The 21354-nt window shown below is 34.3% G+C and overlaps 1 protein-coding gene across 2 annotated transcripts; it reads left to right on the top strand.

Moving 5' to 3' along the window:
• The first annotated feature begins 13385 nt into the window (after positions 1-13385).
• LOC110711860 lies at positions 13386-20964 on the top strand. Of its 2 annotated transcripts, none has more exons than XR_002509445.1 (2): positions 13386-14276; positions 20368-20964. XR_002509445.1 is itself a non-coding variant. In XM_021890302.1 (2 exons), exons 1-2 carry the CDS (start codon positions 17879-17881, stop codon positions 20539-20541), a joined length of 330 nt encoding a protein of 109 aa, XP_021745994.1. In that variant the 5' UTR covers positions 17354-17878; the 3' UTR covers positions 20542-20964. The 2 variants fall into 2 exon arrangements, 1 of the variants encoding a protein (XP_021745994.1); XM_021890302.1 differs by lacking the exon at positions 13386-14276 and adding an exon at positions 17354-18034.
• The last annotated feature ends 390 nt before the right edge of the window (positions 20965-21354 follow it).

Consider the following 21354-nt stretch of genomic DNA (forward strand, 5'->3'; position numbering starts at 1 on the left):
ATACTAACCAAATACTCTCTCTATAATGTATTACTTGCTCCATTTGCACTTTTTACGCTATATATTCATTTGACCTACTTTGAATAATGTTTGTGATTTATACATAAGAAAAAATTTAGTCTTATGGCTACTTCTTGGAATCGTCTCAATGAATAGATTATTAATTTTTAATTGTTATAATTTATACTTATTAATATTTAAAAGGAAATTTTGCAAAATAACACCACAAAAAAGACACAATTTTGATAATAACACCACAAAAAATAAAGCTTTTATCATAACACCACAAAAAAAAAAAAAAAAAAAAAAAAAAAAAAAAAAAAACCAAAAATTTCATTCCACCACCACTTAACGGATTCTTGATGGAATCCGTTAGTGGGTCCCCTTGAAGACACGTGTCAATTGTCTACTAGTTTAAATGAATAAATTAATAAAAGGTCCCCTTGAAGACATTCGTGTCAATTGTCTACTAGTTTAAATGAATAAATTAATAAAAAAGAAAAAAAAAATTTAAAAAGACAAAAAAAAACCTAACCCAGCCCAACCACCACAACCAGCGATCCTAACACCCACCGCCGGCGACCCCAATCCACATCCCATCCCCACCGCCGGCATCTCCAGCCTATCTCCAACACCCGAGCCAACCCTGAAACACCCCAGCCCCAGCCACCACCGCAAAATCGACGCTAAAACCCATGGAAGCCGAAAACAACGATCGAAAACCACCGAAATCGATCTGGGAAACCGGCCAAGAAAAGGACCATGGGAACCCTTCACCCTCAAACGGAAACCCAGAATGGTCGATTTCCATGGCCGATTTGGCCGTTTCAAGGGTGGAGGAAATGGGGGTTTGCGCGGTGGTCAGGTTGGTTTTGCGGTGGTTTAATGGGCTTGGGGTGGTTTTCGGGGGGGAGGAAGGGGAGAAGCATTGGAGTTGGCGGTTTTAGGGTGGAAGTTGGACTGGTTCGCCGGTTTTACTGGAGGCAGGAGGTTTCGGCGGCAGCTGGGGCAGGTGGTGTCGGTGGTGGGGCTAGCTGGGTTAGGGGTAAGTTTTTTTTATTATTATTAATTTGTTCATTTAAACCAATAAACACTTGACACGTGTCTTTTAGGCCCCACTAACGGATTCCATCCAAGAATTCGTTATGTGGTGGTAAAATCAATTTTTTTGTTTTTTTTTTGTGGTGTTATAATAAAAGTTTGTTTTTGTGGTGTTATAATTAAAATCGTGGCTTTTTTGTGGTGTTATTTTGCAAAATTTCATAATAAAACTATTATTGATAAAATATGTGCATTGGCATACACACGTGTCCAATTTAAGAGAAATGGAGCAAGTAATAAAATACGTAGGGAATATATACTCTGTATGTTGTTTTAATTTGCCACATTTTTCTTTTTAACCCTTCTTTAAAGGTTATCCAATACCATATACGGATTAATGATTAAATGTACATGAGCATATCTTTATTCTCACAAAAATCATTCATCCATGGCATTATCCCTTTTATTTCCATCAATTTCATTCAACTGAAAACTTAGACTTTGTTCTTTTTATCTGATTCAAATAAAATTCAATATCTATCAAAAGAAAAAAAATAACATTCAGTAAAAAAATTAAAATTTAGGAAAAAAAAATAATCTCAGTCCAATAGATCAACACACCCCTAAGCGTGATAACGACTAAGACAACTTAAGAAAGTCACGTAGCCTTTTATTTACACCGATAACACTTAAATTGACATAGACTACAACAAAACAAGATAATAGTCGTTTACCGATGGCAAAATCTATCGGTAAATGCATACAAAAACCATAAAAATAATTACTGATGGCCTTCCAATGGTAAATGGCCATCTGTAATATGAATACCGATGACATTACAAGAGGCTAGACGGGGAGGAGCACGAATGATCGACAGAGGTATGGCGTCGGACACGCGGATTGAGGCGTCTCTAAAAACCCTTGATCTTCCTTTCTCTCCTCTTTTCACTTTAATTTCTTTTAATGTCGAATTGAATTACCATATACAGTTTATTTATTATTTTTAAAGTCGAACATTTGGATTGCTATAGGCCATAAAAAAATAAAAAATAAAATAAAATAAAATAAAAAAGTAAAACCACTAACACCATCAATGATTCCACTTGCTCATTTCCCCCCTCAAATTACTATGGCTATAATAAAAGCAAATTATACTTCCTTCGTCTTTTAGATGCACCACTTTTTATAAAGGGAAGTTTCAATTTAGATGAATTATTTTCCTTTTTAGTCAATAAATTCTCTCTATATCTTTCCTATTACATTGAACCTCTTTATTTTTATCTCTATCTCTCTCTACTAAAAAAATTGTCTTGGAGTTCACAATTACAAAAGTGATGCATCTAAAAAATCGAATGAAGTACTATTTTTTGTTGTTATTTACCACCTTATATTTGTCAAATATTTTGAACTTAGCACCTCTTATTGGTTGTTCTAAGTGGGGTCAACTAATTGATTTTTTTCCTTCTTAATTTCCTTTTTTTTTTTGAAACAAATCAATTCATTTATAAAAAGCCATACGACATCTACGAATGAAATCTAAATTAACAAATACATAAAATTGAATCAAATTAAGGTATCCTTCATCAAAGCTACTATCGTTGAATAGATCTTGCACTGTGGTACATCTCTCTCAACATCGCTGGAATATACAGCCTTTTCGGAGAGACGGTCTAACGATTTATTGTAACCGTAAGGATGATTTTCATCTGATTCACTTGAATGCATTTGAAAACTTGACAATTGTTGCGATCCCGAACAAATCCTTACCAACGAATTGATAATAGGGCAAAAGATAATTACCTTTTTTATAATCCCTAATACATAAACAAAAACTAACGACTCCACCATAGGGAGACGGACGAATATCTACACTACTCGTGTAGATTTATTGAAATCTATTTCACGAATGTCTACACACCTCATCTCTATTTCATGATTTCCCTCGCTCATTATTCTTGAATCTTTGCTTATCTGAAAAATTTTCAATCTAATGCTTTATTAACTTAGATCTATTTTACATTATTTACAATTAATTTGGCATAAACTAATTTTAAATTTAATTTGAAGAAACTTGAGTTTTGAGAGAGATTAGCAATATAGAGGAAGTTGTTTAATTGAAAATTGAGGGTTTTAATGTAGAAAAAAGGGAAAATGAAAGTGGGCCCCACTTGAACTGAGAAATGGACGACAAATATTTGGCAAGTATAAGGTGGTAAATAATTAAGAAAAAAAAAACCCCCCTTTATAAGATAGTGAATAAAGGTTAACCAAATGCGATAAATATCATATATAACAAGTGAATAGTATAGTCATCTTCTCACACCTCCATATTATCCATTGTAGAAATAACGATTTTTTCATCGATCTATACCCTTGAGTTTATTTTTTATTCACTATATACCCCTTGCACCTTTTCAAATACACTATATACCCCTAATTTTTCTCAAATATGCCCTTAATGATTAACTAATGTTAGCTCTGTCAGTCTTTAGGGCTAATTATGCCCCGAAATCACCCCAAATCCCTTCTCCCACCCCCGAGACCAACTAGCTAGCCTCTTTTTCCACACCCCCAGAATCAATTATACGTAGATGAGTTTGGAGATCTGGGATGTTTTCAGGGGTATAATTAACCAAACTCCCCTAATCTTATATTCATTAAGGCCTTAAGGGTATATGATGGTTGTAACAAATCATGGGTATATGCATGGTGTATTTAAAAAATTTCGGGCGTGTATGGTGAATAAATTGAAAACTTGGGGGTATATGGTGAAAAAATAATATTTGCATAAACTAGCTATTCTTTTCATCCCCAAACTAAAAAGGTTTTTTTTTTCAAATATTAATAATTAATGATCATATCATGACGTCAAATTTTCCTCACTAGACAAAAAATCAAAATATCATCCGGGACATTCACTTGTTTAGAAATGAAATGAGCACATGCATGTATTAGTAGTAACAAGTCCAAAGCTATTCAGTACTTGCATTATTTTTTGTTAGAAAATAACAAAACCTACATTGAATATATACATTATGCATGGTCGGGATTTACACCACCTAATTAAAGTATAAGTCCAAAAGATTCGATAAAAAGAAAAACGAATTAATAAGACAAGTATTGCAAATTTACAATAAATTGGAATACATTAAGTGGGCGTTTGGTTAGTGTATTTTTTGGATTGGAAACGGATTCGATTAAAACGATACCGTTACCGTATGTTTGGATTGAAGGCATGGTTTTACCATTAATTAAGGGTAATGGTTACCCCTCATTAGTTACCTCTCAAAAACTTGGGGTAACAAAGACTCTTACCCTCCTCTTAACAAATATTCTTTACATGGTTAAACCAAACAAATGAAAAGGTAATAGCTAAATGACTCCTTTCCTCCCTCTTATTTGTTTCCTTTCCACTCCATTTCCATTTTTTAAACCAAACACCCCCTAATAATTATACGGAGTACATGCTACTTTAATGGATATTGTTAATACTCTTGTTCAATGGGTCAAGTCAGGTACGGGGTGGGTCAATTCTTAAAGGGTCAGGGGAAGGGTAGGTCACATTAAAATTTAAGTGGGGCGGGCTCTGGTCGAGATCTATCATTTGTTATTTGGCCCTTTACTTTTGAAAAAAAAATAAATTATATCCGTTGTATTTCTTCTCGGTAGATAAACTGGTATGTGACTCTTTTCTCTATGCCCGTCATATTCTTCCACCATGGAGTAGAGGAATAAAAAATTTAGAGTAGAATCATAAAAATATGCTTCAAAACCCATAGAGGTCAAGGGGTCGTCAATTTCTCCAATTTCTTCACCAAAAAAAAAAATAAAATAAAAAAAAAAAAAAAAACCCTCAAAATTTGAAAGTATTCAATATAAGAGTTTGAAAAGCGAAAACGAGTCGAATTCAGGTTTGATTGGAGAATGAAAAATGGAGTCGTTTGGCCCTTGATATTGCCCCCCCCCCCCTTTTTTATCCTTTTTTATATTAAAAAATTTCCCAAAAAACACTTGCATACAAATATACAAATAGACCTGTTTATCGGGTCACTCCAAGTTACGGGTCATATCGGGTCGGGCCACATCGGGTCATAGGTCGAGAAATCCTCTATCCTAACCCAAAGTTTCGGGTTCGGGTCAACCCAACAGGTTTATAACAATTTTTTTTAAAATATATTTTTGACAAATTTTTAGAATTTTTCTAATTTAAAGCTTACTTTGCTATTTAATTTTTAAAATCTTTTTAATTGAAGATTCTCACCAATATAATTTTTAGCCATTACATGCCTAGTGCATTAATTAAATCATCATCAAAGCACATCAATTTCTAACTAATAAAAAATGATAATAAAATAAAAAATTAAACTTGTAAACATTACAAAATTAAAGGAAGAGGCCAACATTATTATGTATGCAAAGTAGAAAATCTATTGACATAATTCTTGATATCATTTAATTATCTCTTCAAATAATACAATTGATTGTGTTAATATTTAGGAGTATATATATCCGCTTTATTATGTAACTAATATTCTCATAGAGTTGATTATTATAGCATTACATTTTATTTAAAAACTAGGTTATCCCCATACGATGCACGGTTAGAATTAATCTTTCTTGTGATTAATGTTATTAGTTGCATTACATTGTATATCAATATTTGACTTAGATATATATATATATATATATATATATATATATATATATATATATATATAATATTACATTTAAGGAAAGTATATAAAACTTGAAACCACGATCAAACTTCAAACAAATTAGCTATGTGGAACTATAATCTATCTATACTATATATCTAAATGCGTTTATTATATTGTGTATGTTCCACGTGTATCTTTTCTTACACCACTATCACACCACATCATCATTCAACAACCTTTAGCATTATGCCACATCATCATTCAATAATCTAAATTAAAAATGTGTACAAAGAGATTTGAACCCCAAATTCCATTGAATAAAAACCACATGTATTACCATCTTAACTAGAATTAAATTATGCTTTATTAATCCACATTTATATATAGATGCATACAAGTATTATAATGTAGAATAAAAACAACAATAATAAATAATGAGTTATTTTTGTCATTGTATTCTAATTTACCACGTTAAAAAAATTAATAACTCTTTTAAATCGTCTAATATAACAATGAAATTATTTGAAGTATCACCCAGAGCAAAGCCCGGGTCATACACACAAAGCAAAGCCCGGGTCATACATTTAGGATAGAAACTTGTTTAATTGAATTTTACACAGACATTTATGCATTGAAGTCAAAAGTGAAAAATTTCGTCGGAATCACCCTGAATTCCGTCGGAAAACCCGTTTCCAACGAAATTTTCGTCGGAACCGGTTGTCGAAAACCTTTGGTAGGAAAAACGACCGCAGGAAAATTCCGACGGAATTTCCTTCGGAAGCTGCTTAAAAAAAAATAAAAATAAAAACCCACAGCACCACCCACCCCAACCACCTTAATCCACCCTGTCGAGCCTCCACTTCCCCACCTAACCAACCCCCTAACCCAAACCATAACCCACCCACCTAGAAACACGAAAAAAAAACCACCACGCCTAACCACCTCCAACCTACCCACACAAGACACCCCACCCCACCCCACCCCACACAACCTAGACTAGACCCCCCACCCCACCTACCCACCCTGACCAACCCAAAAAAAATCGAAAAAAACGTAAAAATTCAGAACACCCAAACCATAAAAAATAAATCGAAACAAAAACCAAAAATAACGAAAAAAAATCGAAAAAAGCAATTTATACATTACATAGTCCAAAAATCTGAAAAAACCAGATCTATAAACTTACATTACAAAATTTAAAACTTACATTACAATTTCATCAAAAAGAATAATTATAATCATAAATTTTGTGAAAAATAAAGCTAGATCTACAAACTAACCTATATTTAACCTATATTTTCGGCTTTCTACGGTGTTTGACGGTGGACGACGGTGCTTGACGGTGGACGACGTTGCTTGACGGTGCTCCCACGATGCTTGACAATGCTTGACGTTGCTCGATCCAACATTGAAAGAACGAGAGGTGAAAGAAAGAGATCAGACAGAAAGATGAAGGAGAAAGAGATCAGAGAGAAAGAAGAAGGAGAAATAGATCAGAGAGAAGAGGAACGAGAAGAGGACGAGAGAAGAGAGAAGGAGAAGAGAGAATCACAGAAGAGGAGAGAGGAGAGAGAATCAGAGAAGTAGAAGGAGGTGGACAAGAGAAGGAGAAGAGGAGAAAGAAAGAGAAATGAGAAATGAAAGGGGGAGGGGGTTAGTTCCGGTTTAATTATTTATTTATTTTTTTTTAAAAAAAAAAATCTGTCGAAATGGGTTTAAATTTCGTCAAAAATCTCCTACTGTAATACCCCTAATTTTTGAATATACTTTCTTAATTATTTAGTGATTTCTTCATATTTGGAGCCAAAATAAATTATAATTTTTGGCGCCAAAATCTTTCGAACAAATTAAATATTTTCATATTTCTAAATTAAATTATAATCTTGGTCGGTCCATATTTTATTAATTAATAATGTACGTCGTTTTGAACTTAACTATATTATTTTTCGGATTTTATCTTAATAATACTTAATAACCTTAGCTTAATTATCTTATGATTTACAACTAATTTAGATTTTGATACTATCTAAAATATTTTATAGTTGTATTTTAATGAAAAGCTGATTTAATTATCAAACTAATTATTTTATTAATGATTTTCTTATATTATTATTAAAAAAAAAAAAAAAAAAAAGAGATATCCCACATACAATATTGATGAGGCTTAGAATTGGATGGTGTTATTTTATTTTTTTCTTAAGCCTTAAGTAGCTAAATTCTAGATAATCTTGATTTCAATCCCTACTTCAACTAAATCAACACTTATCCTATTTCTCTCCTCATCTTTTCATTTAATTTTCCACATAAATTAACCTAGACTAAATTGCATTCAAATTCACTTAACTAACCAAACTTATCTTAATTTTACACTCTCTTGAACTCTATCTTTTCCACCCTTAATAACCTATAAATAGACCCTTAATCCCCTTCATTCATTCACACCAAAAATCAAAATTCCTTCCTCTTCTTTATTCTCTTAAACCCACGGTCTTCCTCTTCTCCCCCTTGCTTTCTTCCTCTCTCGTACTACAACTGAAGCCGAACCACCACTGCTGTCTTCTTTTATCGACCTTACTGCCCACCGCTGCCGCCTTCTGCTCATCTTTTCTCACTGGCTACTGCAGCCCGCAAGGTGTTGCTGCGGTTCTTGCCTTTTTCCTTCGTCTCCGTGCCACTGCTGCTTCTCTTGCATGCTTCATAATTGTTACTAAAAAAAAAAATTATTTTCTTGCATGCATAGTACGTACTACATACACCATATATCATGTTCGTTTGACCAAAATACAATGTTAATAATACTTAATGAATTATTATTATGATTATAATTATAAAACGAAGTTAATTATTGTTATGAATTAAAACAAAGTTTAATGGTTTGGTAATTCATGCACCAATAGAGTCGTATGGTCTTGTTGATTGTTTATTTGTTAACCTTATATTAATTAAGGTTATTTTAATTGTGTAGGAGGAGTCCCTCGATCGTGGTCAAGTTTAGTGATCGTACCTTAATTGTTCTCGTGATCAAGGTACGTATAGGGTGGCTAGGTCCTTGAATGCATGTTTTGGTAAATGTTATTTTAATGATTGTTTGAATAAATGTTGCGTATGCAAGATTTAAGTAAATGGTTTTCATGTTGAGTTAAAATATATTATGATTTAAAGGATTGATCTTTAAAAGTGTAGTAACTTAATAAAAGTTGTTTATGGATCACCGAATTTCAAGCTATTGAATAAAAGAATTAATTTAAACTTGTAGCTCCTTATGGGCTTGAGTATTTATTATTTTAATTGTCCCTTTACCCGGGACTGGTTAAGTAAGACCGTGAACTTTGTATGATCTGGTCTTTCCTCGAGTATAGTTTAACTTGCTTGGGGGTGTGTGCACACTTAGGTGAAGAAAATTGGTTTTGGAAATTTGTTCAAAAAAAAATTGGAAATTTGTTGGTCTGGAAAGTTTCCATTAATGGATATTACTACTTTTGGAAGGTTTAAATTTGGAAAGTCAAATTTTGGAAAGTGACCTTTGGCAAGTTTGAATTGGAATAATTATTTCGAAAGCATATTTTTCTAATAAATACATTTACATGCCTTGCACTTATGTGTACTTAGCGTTTTTGCTAATCTGTTTTCCTTATTGTTTTGGTTCGCCCTGTTTACCATTATTGGTAAACAATTTTGATTTCAGTTGTGGAGTTGATCGTACGCATACTTGTGTCGGGATTGGGATCACCTAGCTAGGAATTTACTCATTCATAAGTCAGACATGTTTTATTTGGAGTATTTTTGAACTATATGTTATGGTTATTATAATATTAATAAAAGTCAGTTATTTTCCGCTGTCATTTTTAGTAGTTAAGTAAGCCTTACGTTTTCACGTGGCGGTGATACGCCCAAGTCTATCTCTACGATATTTTATACGTATAAATATAGTATTTACGTAGAGGGAGATTTGGGGGTGTTACACCTACGGATTTGAATTTTCCGTCGGAAACTAAGTATTTTCTGATGGTTTTAAATTCCGTCGGAAATTTCCGACGGAAAATCTAAATTTGTCAGAAATTTCCGACGGAATTAAATCCATCGGAAAATTCGTTTTTTCCGACAGATTTTTGTGTCCATCGGAAATTGACCTTTTTCTAGTAGTGATCACACATAGAATTGGAGGGAAAAATTTTAATGTGAGAATGAATGACACGTAAGACAGTTTTAGGATTGATGATCTCAGCAATGTTTTGTTTTACTAATAGTTAATAGATAAAACTTTAAGCATTGTGTTATCTCCATTAACTATTTTTGTCATATATATAAAGTACTATGTAAAGTTTGTTGAACCTTAACTAGTTTTGATGATGATTAGGGAAAGCAAACTTCAATAACTAATGCGTTTTCTCTAAGTATTTAATTAGAACAGCTGAAGTTGACTTTGAAAGTGGAAGAGTAGCTTGCCTATGAAGATCCAAGGAGAAGTTAAGGGAAGATAAAAAGAATAGAAGAAGAGTTCCTCTTTGGAACTAGAAGTGGTCCCTAGCAGGAACATGAAGAAGAAGTTCCCTAACAGGAGCTTGACAGCAAGCTAAGAAGACTAGCTTGGACTGCGTTGAAGACAGCAAGTTCCACAAGAACTTGGTCTGCGAGTTCCAACAAGGAGCTGGAGAGCTGAAGACTGCGGGAGCTCAGTCTTGGTCTGCATAGAGCCTAAGTATCCTTATAATACAACGATTGAGGAAACAATCCAGCAATAGACTAAAAGTCTTAGGTTTTTGTTAAGTTTATTTTTACTAGGATTGTTGTAAATATGTTTGGTAAGTTTATGCATGAAATTTATTAGAAGCGTGGCAAAGCTTGGTAAACGTTTAAATATGGAAAGTTTTATAAAAGATAAGTTTAATTTAAGAAAATATCTTTAAGAGATTTTATTTATAAAATCTAGTTTTGCAAAATAATAATCTTTTCTAAATTATATCTTTGTTAAGTTTTCCGAAAGATTTTCTTCTAAAGATTTATGTTACGAAGGGTTTTGATAAACGACAGTTTTATAATTTCTATCTTTTGAAAACCTACTTTACATACAAGTACTTCTTGTATATAAAGGAGAGATCTTAATTGAAACAACTTGTGAGTTTATGCGTAAAAAATCTGAAGAGTGCTTAAGTGTAAGTTTGCCAAGTTCAAAGCTTTGTCATATTAGTTTCGGATTTCATGTGTAGCTTTCCAATCACATATTAGAGTTAAGAGTTAGTATTGTTTTGGTATTGGGTGAGTGATTAGTATATTGCATAAACTGAGATAGGCTTCAAGGTTGAAGCTGAATGATTAGTGCTCCGGGAGCACTGAGAGAATCTAAGTCCGGGATTTAGGTTGGGTAGATGACAAGTTCTAGTCGTATCATCTAATCAAAAAAATTACCTAAGTCCTCCAACCTAAGCAGATAGGGAAGTAGGGTTGAATCCACAACGAAACAATGTCTTTCTATTCCTAAATAATTAATATAATCTAAATTATCAAGTAACCAAGTTGTTTTTGTGAGAATTAAACTAAGGAGAATAAATAAACTAAAGAAAATAAAATTAAGGGGAAATCAATAAATCAAAGCCTAGGGTATAGGTTCACCAATAAATAATATTCCAGGGTAAAGCATAACAATCAACTATCAATGCATGAATTAATCAGATCATAAAGGGCTTTCGCTACGTATTACAATCACAGAATTAATCTAGCGGTATTTAATTGCATCTCTCGAATCTTGACTTAACCATTTATAAATTAACCTGCCTATTGAAACTAAGCCTAAACATCAATTCTCATCTGTCGAATCTCGAAACAATATTGCATAACTCATACAATTAAACCAGGCCTAATCTAATTGCATAGCATTGAATCAATCAATAGCAAATTAATCAAGCATTGACAATCAACAATAATAAATTACTCCTTCATATTATTTATGGATCCCCACGAACCCTAGAAATAAACTACTCACACATATTAAAATCTAAACTAAGCAAAGCAATAAAGCAAGACATGGTTAATCAAAGCAATTAAATTACTGGAAATAAAAGGGAAAGAAATCGTTACCAAAAGTAAATGGAAGTAATGAATTGCATAAAAAGTGTTGAGAGAACAAGAGTATTAATCAAAATCTTAAAACTAAAATCTGGAAAATTATCTAATGAATGACGTAATTGTTTCGCTTAACAAAAGCGTATTTATACTAAAGCTAGAAGATCCTAAATCAAAACAAAGTAAAAACATCTTAATCAGCCTTCAATAACATGCGCCCGGTCGGGAGCCTGACCGCCTGGCTGGGCACGCCTTCGGCTAGAGAGCTCCCCTTCTCACGCCCGGTAGGGCGCGCCTCCAGGTGGGAGCTACTTCTTCCTTTCTTCCTCGCCCAGCCGGGCGCGCCTCAGGGCGAGGGCACTCCCCGATCGGGCGAGCTTCCGGGCTCCATGGACTATCGATTGGGCTCCTTCTTAGTCCAATTCGGATTTCCTCTTTGGGTCTTTAAGACTCGGTCCATTGCCTCGGTCTCTTCTTCTTCGTCGAGCCTTTAATCACCGGTTTGATTACTCCAACGCAATCTTGGGCTACGGAATGTGGTCATATGAATGCGATCCTTATCCAATGTCGTAGTGGTCCAAATAAGTCCGGGAAAATGCTCCAAATCTGCAATTTCCTGTAAAACAATACCAAAGCTACGAAAACACTAGAAAACGCATATTAGTATTAAAAATAGCTCCGTAGAGCCAAAATACTCCTAAATATGACCAAGGGACGGGGGTAAATCACTATATAAAATGGACATATCAGTAGAATATGGTTCTACTATGTAGCAACTAACTTCAGTTAGGAACTTGTGAGAAAGGTCTGATTGTAATAGCTTGTAACTAGGAGTGTTTGGCCTATTATAGTGTATTGGTTTGGTTTGAAATCCCTTGGAGGGTTGAGGTTTTACTTCCAGTTAGGCCCTGGAAGGTTCCCTCGTAAAATCTTGTGTGCTTTGCAAGTTCCTTTAATATTCTGTTTTATATTTCCGCGAAAAAGTGCCATTAGGAACCTTATACAATTCACCCCCCCCCCTATTTTATAAGTTCATCTCAACTAACAAAGTTTATTAATGTAATACAATTCAACCTTTACTTACAAAATAAAGATATAATGTGAAAGACGTCGGCTATTCAAAATTCAAACTAAAAACCATCTAATAGCGGTCGGTGTAGGTCGGTGGCATGACGGTGATGTAGGTTGTGCGCATGCAATTGGTGTGGGTCGATAGTTGGTGTAGGAGGTGGTTGGTGTGGATTTGAGCAAGAGTTATATGAGATAGATAATTGAAGAGAGAAATGAATGTTGGATGGTAGGCAGAAGATCAAACTCAATCAATAAATAAGAAATAAGTGTATTTTTTTTTAAAAAAAAAGAATAATAACCTATCAATACGGGTTGGCGGGTCAAGTTCGGGTTCGAGATGGGTTTGACCCGCAAATTTATGGGTTAAACGGGTTCAAGTTAAATCGGGTGTCAAGTTAAACAAACTTATTACAGACCCACAAATGGGTTGGGATCAAGTCAGGTAGAAAATTGACAGTTTTACATACAATCAATACAAGATTTGGTGTATGAAAATGGAGCTAGACCCGATTAATATCCTATATTAACAACTTATGTTAATATCAACAATAAAAAGATTTTTTTTTAATTTCATCTTCTTCCTCTTAGCGCAACAGCAACACAATAGCAAACCAGTACACCACCATCACCACACTTACATGAATAATCTAAACACCATCAGCACACCTCCATGAACGCCACCAACAATCCCCTTCTTCCATGAATATCGGCAAGACGGCGGCTTCGCCGCCAAATTTAAAGAAAACCCTAACAATTAATACATAAATTAGGGGAATGGTTAACCCAAAATGGTAGGTATTTTCCCACAGTACTTGGGCTATAAGAATGGAGCTTTGTTGATTTTCAATTTGACAAAAATCAAGCTTGAAGAGCTCTGTGCTGGGTTCGATTATTGATGAAATTGCTCAGAGCATGTTTAAAGAAGGTACAATTACATCCTTTTTGGTGGTTCGATGGGAAATCTTGATAAAGGGTTGTGGGTGTGGTGGTGGTTGTGGCGGTGGATACTCACAGTCACCTCCATTGTAGTAGAAGGTTGAAGATTTAATGTTGGGGAATTTCCAACACTATCCCTTAATAATTTGTGAAAATGACATTTATACCTTGATATAAACAAACTTTATTAATATAGGATATTAACTTTTATTTTCTCGTGAAAATGATATTTGAGAAAAAAGAAGTGTAGAAGCGAAATTGATAGGAGGTTTATTTCTAATGTAAAATCCTTATAGTTGGACGATTGTAATGACCCAGCCCCATTAATTTATTGGACGGATCTGACGCATTTATAACTGGGGCTTTTATTAATGGCTCTGCAAATTAGAAGACATAAACACGGAAGAACATAGCCCTGCCCTCCTCCTCCTTCTCCATTGAAGCGCACTCAACATCGCACTTGACGTTCTCCATCGAATACTTGTATCCCCCATTGAAGCAACTTCTGAGGTAAGCTGTTGTTTCTTTTTGTAATCATCATTTCAATTTCACAATCTAGGGTTTAATAGTCAGTGCAATAAGTGTAGGGTTCGAAAATCTCAACTAAATACTAAGATTACGAAATGAAAATTATGAGCCTAATTTGATAATTGAATCAAAGTTGGTTGCTAATGTATTGCACAACCCTTTTATGTTTAGCATTGAACTATGAAATTTGGAAACAATCATCGTGTTAATTCTGGAGCATTAGTTTGCCTTTTTTCAATTAACCGTATATCGTATGATAGAGTTTGTGGGTTGAATTTTTTCTGAAATTGGGCAATTTTGTAATCTCTTATTCATCACTTTTTGACAATCTAGGATTTAATTGAATTTAATTTAATTGTCACTGCAGTAAGTGTAGGGTTTGAAAATCTGAACTATCGGTTCTAAATACTAAGATTATGAAAGATCATAACCAGCGATTGTGTTGTTATAAAACAAAATTATGAGCCTAATTTGATAATTGAATCACATATCCCTAAAATTATGTGATTTTTCGAGATAATTGAATCAATTTGGTTGCTAATGTATTGCACAACCCTTTAATGTTAGGAACTTAGGATTGAACTATGAAATTAAACTTCTTCTCCCTGGCCCAGGGAGGTTGCCTCTCCTGCCCTGGCTCTGGGACGAGCTTGCATCCATTACTTACTAGATCCTGCCATTTGTATTTTCACAATTTTAAAATTAGAATTTCAATATGATAAGATGAATATGTTATGGTCTGTTTTGATTTCAGTGTAAGATGGATTAGTTATGGATCTTGCCATTTGTATTTCCATTTCTTCATTATGTAATGATTATATGGGGCAGCGTGAACTAGCAATTAATTTCCAAAACATTTGACAATTTTCCATTACTTTAGTAAAATGGTCATGATTATAGTGCTCATTTTATGTTATGTAGTCTATACATGATAGTGTGCAAGTTTGTAGCAAAGATAGGTGTTTATTTAGTTTGCCAATACAAGTTTTATTAATTTTGAAGTGCTTTCAAGAAGAAATAATGCTATTTGAGTGTAATTAAAAACGTGCAGAACGAACCTGAAGTTCTTTATCCTTGTAGTATGGAGTACAACTGTCATTTGGGGGTAAACAGATCGCGTTTGGATTGGGTAAGTGTGGGTCGGGTCAACTCGGGTCGGATCATTTCGGGTTAATGTCATAACCTATACGGGTCGGGTTCGGGTTGGGTCATGCTTGAGTCGGGTAACGTCAGGTCATACATCTTGTCGGGTTTAGGTCGGGTTAATAACAGGTCGGGTTACATTCGGGTCGGGTGAATAAGGGTTGAGTTAAAACGAGTTAGGGTCATTCTCAGGTTCGAGTCGGGTTCGGTTCTAGTCAATAATTTGCGGGTTATAATCAGGTCGAGTGATTCTCGGGTTTTGAGTCATGTTCGGTTCAAGTCAATAATTTGCAGGTTATAATCAGGTCAGGTCATTTCCAAGTCGGGTCATTCTCGGGTTCAAGTCGGGTTCGGTTCAAGTCAATTATTTGCGGGACAATCAGGTCGGGTCATTTACGATTCGGGTCATCTTCGGGTTCAAGTCGGGTTTGGTTCAAGTCAAAAAATTGCAGGTTATAATCAAGTCGGATCATTTCCAAGTCAGGTCATGTTCGGGTTCGAGTCTCAAATATTGGGTTAATCTGGGTATCGGGTTGATTTCAGGTCAGGTCATATCAGGTTTGGATACATTTTTTGGGTCGGTTTGTTAACAGTTCATGTAATTACATTCACGTTTAATCATTATCAATTACTTCATTTATTGTAAGAGAAATAATTTCAGATAAGTTTAAATTCGAGGTAATAAGTTCTAATAAGTTTAGATTAGATCTACATAATACGTTCATATAAATTCCAATAAGATAGGTTTAGTTTAGATTTTTAGAAGATAAGTTCAAACCCTATTCTAATCTATTCACATTGATTCCACTCATTTTAGGGATAACAATTTCAGCTAAGTTCATATTCGAGATGACATGTTTAGATAAAATACAATAAGTTCATATAAATTCGGATAAAATAGGTTTAGTTTAGATAAGTTAAAATACAATAAATTTTTTTCTAAACTTATTTTATTTAAAATTATCTAAACTTGTTTATTTTTTATAAGTTCATATCCGAGTTCACGTTTTTTTTAATGGCATTTTTTTTAAACATTTAAATGGCATTATTCAAAACATTTAGATAAGATTAAATAGGCAAATGAATAATAAAATAAGAAAAATAAAAGACCAATTAAAGCCTTTTAACAACTCTAGTTCGGGTCACCACTTTCTCGAGTCCAGACAAGTCAAGTCATGATCGGGTACAGGTAAATTATTTGGGTCAGATTATCATCGAGTCATTGTCATATACTCATGCTCGCATTCAATCATTATCCGAAATTATTATTTTTTTTAACTTTTTTTTTATTTGATTTTTTTTTTTTTTTTTTTTTATAAAATATAAGATAAAACAAACGTGCCTAAGGTCAAATAGTATAGGTAAACCGTAATTGACTACATTAATGCACATGCACCTACAAAGTAGTAGTATTCGTAAACCATAATTGCTTAATTGAAATATAGAATGAACTTGCACTTAAAAGTAGTAGTGTTTGTAAATCGTAATTACTAAATTTAAATAAAGAATGCACATGCATCCAAAAAGTAGTGGTATTCATAAAGTTTTACAGGTTTTTCTGAGACATATAATTGTAATACATTTGATAATAGAGAATTTTATTGAAAATATTTGAATAAGCTTAAATAGGAAAATAACTCATAGAATTAAGGGGGAAAAAAAAAGATATGACGTAATCTTAGATTGCTAGTTAATTTCGGGTCAATAACAAGTCGGGTTGATTTCGGGTCGGGTTAGTGACAAATCGGGTTGAATTTCGGGTCGGGTTAGTCATAGGTCGAGTTAAATTCGGGTCGGGTTAATAATAGGTCGGGTTAAATTCGGGTCGGGTTAGGAACAGGTCGGGTTAAATTCAGGTTTTGACGGGTTAAAATGGGTTTGGGTCAATTTTGGTTCAGGTCGGGTTCGGTTCAAGTCAATATTTTACGGGTTATATTCGGGTCGGGTCATCTCAGCAGGTCGATTCATGTTCGGGTTCGGGTCTCAAATACTCGGGTTAACTCGGGTATAGAGTTGGTTTCAGGCCGGATCATATCGTGTTCGGGTTATCATTTTTCCGGGTCTAGACGATTCGGTTAATAATCGGGTTCGGATCGAGTCAGCTTTTGACAGCTCTAGTACGGAGTAGTGGCTTTAGTTAAATTTTCCCTATCAATTCCTCCTCTCATCGACACTCTCCCACCAACATCAACCAAAAATGGCAGCATCGCTACTCAAAGCCCGGCACTCCAACCACCACATCACCACCATTTTCCGCCATTCCTCCACTCTCTCCACCACCACCGCTGCCGAACCATCGCATCACAAAGAGCATAGCCAAAACCAAGTATGGAAGCTGGGAACCCCCGAAAAACCCTAAGGAAGCACAAGCCAAACTCGCCTTCCTTCGCCGCGACTATGCTAAGCAAGTCAAGGAGCCTTGCAAGGAGTATATCCATGAGATGGAGTTGCAGAGAGAGGAGCAGCTACGCAAAGATGAAGCACGGAAAGCTGAGATTCTTCAGCAAAGGGAAAAGCGGAATAAGTCTAAGGCTGCTGCTACTCAGGCTCGTGCTGCCGAGCGTAAGGCTTTCGAGGAGGAGTTTCGCAATACTTTGGTAATGTTGTTTGGTTCTTAGTCTCCTTGATTGTGTTGTGATTTTTGTTGTTTTGGAATTTTAGGTGTGAGAATTAGGGTTTTGTGTGTTATTGATTTAATTGATTGTTGGGGAATTGTTTTTTGAGGACGATTTTTAGGTTAGTGATAAGAAAATGTTGTGAAATTAGGAGGATCATCACCGTTTTCCTATGATTTTGAGGATGAATTTTAGGTTAGTGATGTGAAAATGGAAGTATCATCACTATTTTTCTATGATTTTTAGGTTAATGATGCAGAAATGCCTTTAAATTGGGAGGATCATCACTGTGTTTCTATGATTTTGAGGATGAATTTTAGGTTAGTGATGTGAAAATGCCGTGAAAATCAGAGTATCATCATTGGTTTTCTATGATTATGTGAATGTGTTGAAATGGTACAAGACCTCAATGATGGGTTTTAAAGGTTTGATTACTTAATTTGCCAAGCAGCGTAAATATGGTAACAAAATTTTATTTGGTATTGTTGTTGCACAAATGAATTGAATGAATGTAAGCGAATGACAAAATAGGAAAACATAGCTAGGGAGTAGAGACTATGGATTTGGACTCTATATTTTAAGTATGGGTTTTGATAAACATGTTTGAAATCTAATACAGAGTAGCTTAGGTTAAAATTTCGTAAAAATTACTACTCATACTACTAGGGCAGATATAATCAGTTTGATACATGCTTCCTTGGGATGTACAGGTAACTTGTGATGTAGTTATGAAAACTTCAGTTATTTGTGTTTTTAATTCTAATCCTTGACTTTCAGCTTAGGCTCTCCAAGGTTCATGCTGGATCTAATTGGTTGGAACAGTGCTCAAGTAGACTGTAAGGTCTAATCATGGTTATTAACCCATAATATTTAATGTGATATGACCGTCACTACACCTCAATAACATAGCAACGAGCAATCTGTTAGCAACCCCCTTCATAAGTAAAGTGAACATTCTACCCAATGAGGCAATGACATTGCAGCGAGCAATCCATTTAAGGTCTAAGGTAAAACCCTTCATATGTCATTTGCTAGACCTTTAAAACCTAGAATTGTAAAGATTACAGAAAAGGGTTGAAGACTTGAAGGAGAACATGAAGTTGGAGGTGTTGGTCACCTTAGCACAGTAGAAGATGTTTTAGACTGAGTTGAAAATTTAGGCTACCTATCTTTGAAAACAATGTTTGTGAGGTCATTGATCTGTTTCTTGTAGTGATACTAAAAATTGTAGTCATTGGATTTCGTTTAAATGTATTGATGATGGATTGCTTTCTGAGAACTTTGGCTTTACCATGTCAGCCTACCCATGAACTTTGGCTTTTTAAAGGAAGCAAAACAGAGTAATGGATTAGATTATTTGAAAACAATTAATGATTATAGTGGAAATTTTTTGAAGGGTTTTCTAAAAAAAAAAAAAAAAAAAAAAAAAGGGTGAAAGGTTCTCTTGTTAATCTAGGTCAAAGTGTTTAATGTGGGAAACAACCATAATTTACAAGCCAATGCTTATTTATACTATACTCTCAATCTATATACTAAATTAACAGGTTTAAAGATATACCCTTATATGTTGTTACTTAGTATCATGATTTAATGTATATACAAGCTTCTAATGAGTTTAAAGATCCTAGCATCATTGCTAGCTAATCAAAAGATAATAACAATAAGTTGGATGGTAAAAGTGACATTCATGAATCATGAGAACGCTTTTATGATATGAAGACTTCTTCAATCTAAAGTTAGTTGTTTTCCATAACCAGAAGTTTGAATGTTGGTGTATGAAGTTTACTGTTAAACTTTGTTTAGTTTCATGTAATAGATCATTTTTTGATGCATGAAAGTTCTCGTGATACTTCCTAAGATGGTAAAGAAAAAAGAGCTACATGTTCCATCTCAGTTTTGTTGCTAGTTAAATGGCCCCGTTTGCAAGTACAGTGATGAATTTCTATAACTAGAAGTTGCTTTCCACTAGGCAAAAGTAAGTTCCACCATGATTGATGGATAGACCAGAGTGAAATAAAATGTTGTCAACATTGAAGCATGTTCACATAGAGAGTAAGAGAGTAGTTGTGCATTATAGTTCCTTAAAACCTGTATGAGTAATCTATTTATCATATTGGTGGTCTCATTTTCAATAAATTACACAAGCATTGCATTCTGTATTTGAATTGCATTCAATGAAAATTGAATTGAGGGATTGATTAGGTGGATGTATATTCTTCTACCTAGCTTGTTATCGTTCAACTGACTTGATAATTCTTTGTCGAATGTGTTTAACTGTATTTTATTTATCTAATTTTAGACTTGAACTTCTGTAGATGAAAGAAAGAACAGAGAAGCTTGATTACTGGAGAATGAGAGAAAAATCAATAGAGGAAAAAAAGAACAGTAAAAAGGAACTTATCCATAGGCAAAGTGGGAAGTGGATTGAGGAAGGAAATATGGAGGCAATGATAATGCGAGCATTAGTTGATCATCCCACCCAACTATAGATGCTGGCTAGTTTATGGGGTCATTCATGCAGGGCTGGCAGCTGTTCAACATTTCAAATTGTGCTCTCATTGGTTTCGAGTCGATTGATACAGTTTGGAGTTGTGTATGTTGTCCCATAAAATTTGCACAGTGCTACCCACACTGTTGTGATATTGTAATCCATCTTATTACTGAGGTGTTTCGAATCTATCTCTGATCTAGGGACACGAAATTTTCTTATAGCTATGCTGTTACAGCCTTAACTAGAGTGGCAGTCTGTCATAGAGTTTGAGCTTTTGGTGTATTTCTTTCTCCTATGATGAAAATGGTAATTTTGACTTGGCGGTGTTATAATAGACGTAGTTGGTATTGGTAATGACGATTTTTTGTGTAGCTTGTGCTGATAATAATTTTCCAGTTTGGTTACAGTTAAAATTTATTCTGACTTACAGTGTTTTCAATGATGATTATAGTGATGAAATACACCAAGGTCTTGAAATCAAAAGTCTCATTCACAGATATTTATTAGGGCATTTTTTTTTGTGGCTTTGTGTGTTCGAATAAATGTGGCTTTTATTAGAACTTGCAAAGGCAGGGATATTGAGATCTTGCCAAGGCAACGATATTGAGAGTAAGGCGAGGCCCATAATAAACCTATCAGACTCACAATACCAAACATGCACATTTTTGTACCAAAATTACTTATTTTGTACCAATATATTATTTGATTTTTGTACATAATGTGCTTATTTGGTATTGTGATAGGTTAATAAACCTTCTTCTCCGGGATATTGAATACCATTGCTAATCACAAAGTTTTACTTAAGCATCTG

This window comes from Chenopodium quinoa, unplaced genomic scaffold (assembly GCF_001683475.1).
Source record: "Chenopodium quinoa cultivar QQ74 unplaced genomic scaffold, ASM168347v1, whole genome shotgun sequence".
Taxonomy (NCBI): Eukaryota; Viridiplantae; Streptophyta; class Magnoliopsida; order Caryophyllales; family Amaranthaceae; genus Chenopodium; species Chenopodium quinoa.

Bases quoted from the DNA above. Each gene is read 5' to 3' on its own strand.
- LOC110711860 (XM_021890302.1), top strand. From the start codon at position 17,879: ATGGAGTTGCAGAGAGAGGAGCAGCTACGCAAAGATGAAGCACGGAAA. The intron at 18,035-20,367 runs GTAATGTTGTTT...GAACTTCTGTAG, and splicing joins AGGAGTTTCGCAATACTTTG to ATGAAAGAAAGAACAGAGAA.